The sequence below is a fragment of the Primulina huaijiensis genome, unplaced genomic scaffold (assembly GCF_012295235.1).
Source record: "Primulina huaijiensis isolate GDHJ02 unplaced genomic scaffold, ASM1229523v2 scaffold208128, whole genome shotgun sequence".
Taxonomy (NCBI): Eukaryota; Viridiplantae; Streptophyta; class Magnoliopsida; order Lamiales; family Gesneriaceae; genus Primulina; species Primulina huaijiensis.
In genome coordinates this window covers 1-6027 of record NW_027355145.1, presented here as the reverse complement: position 1 = coordinate 6027, position 6027 = coordinate 1, and the positions used below count along the sequence as shown (strand labels likewise).

At 36.7% G+C, this 6027-nt stretch overlaps 1 protein-coding gene across 2 annotated transcripts; it reads left to right on the top strand.

Annotated features, from left to right (window-relative positions):
• Positions 1–117: 117 nt before the first annotated feature.
• LOC140966850 (ribonuclease II, chloroplastic/mitochondrial) lies at positions 118–5969 on the top strand. 2 transcript variants are annotated; one of them, XM_073427122.1, is made up of 12 exons: positions 118–491; positions 1227–1386; positions 1487–1600; positions 1673–1750; positions 1818–1949; positions 2089–2310; positions 2546–2728; positions 3088–3150; positions 3294–3400; positions 3477–3626; positions 4301–4460; positions 5238–5969. In XM_073427122.1, the coding sequence occupies exons 1-12, from the start codon at positions 175–177 to the stop codon at positions 5649–5651; spliced, it is 2100 nt and encodes a 699-aa protein (XP_073283223.1). In that variant the 5' UTR covers positions 118–174; the 3' UTR covers positions 5652–5969. The 2 variants fall into 2 exon arrangements, with proteins under 2 accessions (XP_073283223.1, XP_073283224.1); XM_073427123.1 differs by having other exon boundaries at positions 5245–5380.
• The last annotated feature ends 58 nt before the right edge of the window (positions 5970–6027 follow it).

Here is a 6027-nt window from a genome sequence, read left to right as displayed (position 1 = left end):
AATTGAGAATAGATAGGGAGTGGAAAGAAAGTTTGAAGAAAAAGGTACTGAATAGAAAGTCTCCCTAAAATAAATGTTTGTATATCCTTCCACATTTGACATTTCCTTCACATTTCATTCCATATGTGGGAGCAAAATATTCACCTCTTTTTTTTTTTTTTAATTTAATTTTCTATGTTAAATGAGCTCTTCAATTTTCCCTCTCCCAATCTAGAACATATGGCGGTTCGAGTGATTAACGGCGGTGCAATAATTCGCTTCTGTGCGGCGTCTCCACCATTTGCCGCTTCGATATGCTGTTTAAACCAGCACAGGGCTGTTCAATTCCATTCCTCCCCTCGGCTTTCGATTCTAGGACGGTGTCATTATCAGCTTCGATTTGGCTATGGAGGTCTTGCGATTCGGAGGTGCTCAGCACAGAGTTTGGTGGATATGGTGGTGGAAGAGCTCGAATTACTACGCCAGCGAGGTGGAATTCGCGCGTCAAACAAGTATGGTGTCTATATTCGTATATTTCTGTTCTAAAACGATTTTCAAAACCGGATGTGACGAAGTTGTTTGCATAATTCTATAGTTGGAAGTAGTATGGTGGCATGAACTTCGCCGTTGACACGAGTGTGCCGATGGCATGCATAAGATGTTTTTCTCAAATTTTGGTGCTTTCTCTGAAGTTGAGAACTTGTCAAAGTTTTTTTTTTTTGTAATCGCTAAGCTGAAGCGTCCTGTTAACGGGGAATTTTTGGGGGTAGTGTATAATATAGTCAAACTATTGAGGTTTGTGGTTTTGTATTTTTTCTACTATTATTTTGAGGGAACTGATAATCGAATCAATAATCAGAAAAATACTGTTTAGAGTTGGCCTCTGAATCAGAACTAAGAGACAGAAACAGCATGATCAATTCGTTAGGAATAAGGTATGAAACGTGTCGCCGTAATGCTAGAATCTCTAATAAGCATCTAAAAGTTGCTATCTCAATGTAGATAGAGTGGAAGTTGATGTTTGGCTTACATCATTTTCAGAAAATGTTTCAATTGTTTGCGCATATTTGGTTAAATTTTTCAGTTTAGTTTCCAATGAACTTAATATATTGAAGATATCGAGTTTGAATTAAGTGGTGCTGAAATTAATCTGCTAAGTTAAATCTGTCAAAGCATGGTGATTCTTGGATGAACTGATATAGTAATTTTTCCCTGCCATAGTTTTATGCGAGATTCATTTTTTGCAGATTGGAATTGAAAAGTAGTGAAGAGATTATTGGAAATAAGTCCGGGAAGGCGGTGCTGCAGAAAGGATTGCTGCTTGAATTCAAGAAAGACGCAGAGAGGGTATTACTGGCAGTTGCGCAGAAACCAGATGGCAAGAAGAATTGGATGGTTTCCGACCAGGTTTTATTTGAAATGCCTAGTATGGCATTTGTTATTGGTTTCTAGGCTTTGGAATTTTCCCTTATTAAGAGTGCTGAGCTTTTGGATGTTGTTTCTGCAGAATGGTGTCATGACATCAATTAAGCCGCAACAAGTTACTTTCATTGTTCCTGGTGCCAATAACTTTGACCACACAGAGATAGCTGATTTCATTCAGAGAGCACAAGACAATTTGGTAGTTTGATGGAGTTGAAGTGATGATTCATTAGATTCTGGGTATAATTCCTTTAAAAGGTTTCTTTTTCAGGATCCAGCATTGCTCGAGTTCGCTTGGATTGAGCTTATTGAAAAGAATGAATCAATAACAGTGGAGGCTTTGGCTGAGGTATAACTTTTGCAGAATCGCTTTTAAATGTTGACGTTCCTCTAATGACATCAGTTCATTCTAGCAGATGATTTTTGGTAGTGCGGAACCTCTTGAGAGCTACTGTGCTCATTTGTTGCTTTCAAAGGACGACATATACTTCACAGCTCTGGAGGCTAAAGGTTCTTCTTATGTGTATGGGCCTCGGCCTGGTGTTCAGGTTTAATAAATTCTTTTGTTCGACTTGACATTTTTATATAGTTATCATTTACAATACTTTATTATTGGAATGTCGTGGAACTCTTCTTATCTACTTCACTAACTTTGCTAACCAAGACTAAATGACTTTGAATTGTCAGGTTGAAGAACTTGTGCGAAGGAAGCATGCCAAAGAGGCTGCTGAGAAGGAACTTGAAGAGTTTGTTAAGTTATTAAAGTCTGCCAAGGACATGCCTTCAAATGGGAAGCCCCCAAAATCTACATGGACGTCTGAAGATGATTATTCAAAGAGAATTATGTCTCTTAAAGCATATGCACTAGATGATTGTAGGAATGAAGATGAAAAAAGAACTGCTGGGATGGTAATTTGTTGACATTCTTGACCTTCTTTTTTTGTTAGTCATTTGTATAATGTTGGGATAAAATGTTGAACAAAAACAATATAAGATTTTCGTGGAAAAGATGACTTTAATTCAGCTTATCTAATATTCAAATTAGAGGAACATAATAACATCATCAATAATGTGTCAACAATCATATTATTTAACTATGTAAAGATAAAACTATAGAAAATTATTACACATTCTCTGCTGGCAGATATTGAGAGCCATGGGATTGGCTAAAACATCGACTGCTGCAGTCAATCTACTTATCGATATTGGGTATTTTCCAGTGCATGTAAATCTTGATTTGTTAAAGCTAAACATTCACACCGACCATCCAGATGAAATTCTGACAGCTGCGGAAAGTATTCTGTCAGAGTTACCGGACCTGGATAAGGTATCTTATGTTACGTAATTTCCTATTTAGGAGTATCGTATCTACCAGGCTTCTAGTGAGTCAATACCCTCATAAAGCAATCACTTTGGCCAAGTAGTAAGTTTTTATCTAGCATTACTCTTCGCAAAGTAGTAAGCTTTTATCTAGCATTACTCTTCACAGTATTTTCTGTCGGGAATGAATGCCGTTCATGTATTCAGATACTTTGAGAATGTACTAAGAGAATGTGATGATGTATAGAGAGGCACGTGGAAGTAGGAACAGTTGTTCTAGAATTTCTTATGATACAAGAACAGGAACTCGGATGGTTATTTTCTTATTCTTATTCAACTAGATCTCGTGCTTCCTTTTGTTGTCAGGTTGACAGAAAAGACCTTACTCATCTGAAAGTGTATGCAATAGATGTTGATGAAGCTGATGAGGTACACCTTTTTGTCCTTCTTTGGAAGGTCTATGATTGATATGGTGTGAGATTTTTGCTTTCGTTGAAGACCAAATATATTAAGCTTACACGTGTGCACAAGTACTTGGAATATACCAATGTCTGATAATTAAGCATGTGCAGCTCGATGATGCATTAAGTGCAACAAGGCTGCAAGACGGCCGTATTAAGATCTGGATCCATGTTGCAGACCCTACTAGCTTAGTTGAAGCTGGGACCTTGATAGACAAGTATATTTATCTTCATGTAAATTAGTTTTCAAAATTGATACTCCACGCATTATGTGATATAGTTTTTGGTATGTAGAGAGGCATTGAAGAGGGGAACTTCTGTGTTTTTACCCACTGCTACATATCCCATGTTTCCTGAAAAATTGGCCATGGAAGGAATGAGCCTGAAGCAAGGAAAGCAATGCAAAGCGGTGTCAGTTTCTGTTATTCTGCATTCTGATGGCAGGTAAGTGGTCAACACATTTATATGGTGATATTTTAGGTTGGGTGTTGTTTTTTCACTTGGGATTCTGTTTTCAGCTTCTTTGCTTTTACCCACTGACTTTGGAAATTTCTGCACGTTACAAGGCTCTCTCTTCAACCGTAACATCACACAACCTGCTGTTGTAGAGGAGTATTAGTCATACTTTTGGACAGTGTGGTCTGTATCATTGCTGACACCACGTCTGAAATTGCCCGTTCCTTGTTATCTATCTCCAGAATAAAATTATGAAGCGTTACTGGGCCTTTTAATTTTGTAGGCAGTATCATATACATTTATGGAGAAGTTTACCTTACTATATAATGATATATCGTATAATATATATTTTTCCTGGCGTGAGATAAAAAAATCTTCTCGAGACTGCCACTCTTTGTTTATTTAGCAGAATATTTGGTAGTAATGTGATTTAGTCATTCCTTGTCATCTATGTCCAGAAGAAAATTATTTAGTGTCACTGGATGTGTCATTTATTGTGGAGACTTTTAACCTTTCTATTTTATGATATTCAGTATATATACACATGAGGCAAAGTTCACCTTTCTATTTATTGATTGGCAGTTTGGCAGTCTTATTTTTTCCACTGAATGAGATAAGAAATTCTTCTTGATAATCATCTTACTGCTACAGTTTGTTTATAGTATAGCAGAATATTCGGTGGAAAACTCAATTATCAAACCAACATATATGCTAACATATGAGAGTGCGTCAGAACTTCTACATCTGAACCTGGAAGAGGAGGTTGAACTGAGACTTCTTTCTGAGGCTGCTGCACTCCGGTTACAATGGCGTAGACAACAGGTATGTGTTACTGTTGCAATGAGACCAGTTTTTACTGCAGTTAAGATTTTGTTTATTTTTTGTACCTGGCAACTAAATTTAAGGAAATAGGTTATATTGTTGAAACATGAATGCCACAAGTCTACATAACTTCATATTTTCTGGCAATTGTCAAAAAGAACAGTGTAGGTTCATTAGACTTATATGTTAGAATGATACAGTTTGACCATATGGAATTATGGATGGACCTGAAGCAAGTACCAGGCTCTCTATTTTAAATTAATAAATTGGCTTGTTAGGGGAGTCACTTTTCTTGATTGACTAATCTAAACATGTAGTGTCTACCTCTTTCCTATTTGTTTTCTTCATCACCTAAATTACGTTTTTTTTCCATTTTTTGATAGTACGCTCATATATGTTATCCCGTTTTCAGCTTGCATTAATATGCCCCATCTAAAAAAATCTGATGATAGCTATTTTATGCTGCTCTTTGTATGATTTGTGTATTTTATACTTGCTGCTTCAATTGATAACTAAACTATTGTCTTTCATTGTACATGGGAAGCTGTATGGCTCCCACTCTGCCTCACACTTTTACCTGTTCTGCTCTATATAGAACATAGTTTCTTGGATATAGTTATATTATCATCAACGATAGCACTTGTCATTGTCTTTTACTTATTTCATGATTATATTACATTATATTATCATCAAGCGCTGTCGTTGTTGTTTACGTATTTCATGATTATATTACATTTCATTACATCATGGAATCAACTTACAAACTGCCTTGTGTAGGGTTCAGTAGACACATCTACAATAGAGACCAGAATAAAAGTTTCTAATCTAGATGATCCAGAGCCCTTGATCAAGCTGTATGTGGAAAATCAGGCAGATCCTGCAATGCAGCTTGTATCTGAGATGATGATACTTTGTGGCGAAGTTATAGCCACTCTTGGTTCTTTGGAAAAAATTCCTTTACCATATCGAGGGCAACCTCAATCAAGTATGGATACATCTGCTTTTGCTCATCTTCCTGAAGGCCCTGTCAGGAGTTCTGCTATAATCAAACTTATGCGAGCTGCTGAACTGGATTTTAGGAAGCCTATACGGCATGGAATTTTAGGACTTCCGGGCTATGTTCAATTTACGTCTCCGATACGCAGATATTTGGATCTCCTGGCTCACTACCAGGTGTATTTTTATGGTTGAAATTCTATTTCTTTCTTTTTATAATTTATGTATATTTTGTAGTGAGCATTTGTGAAAGAAAAGATACACTTGCCATAGATGTAGGGGTGGCCTTTGTGCATACATGGAGTTTTTAAGTTGCAAGCATTTTGTTACAGGTTTGGGTTAAGGGGTAGTGGGATGGGTCCAAATACAGTAGTTATAGAAATAGCATAGAAAAAAGAGGGGTATTAGTTATTTTGGGGGAAAGGCAGTTTTTGTTTGGATGTAACGTTGCTGACAGTTGCTAGGGAGAGGGGAGATTATTCTGTGAGGAATGTTTTCTGCTCTATGGAGCCTTTGTGAGGATTGATCATTATCTTTATGTAATTTTTCTAGTTTAGTTAATTAAATTACA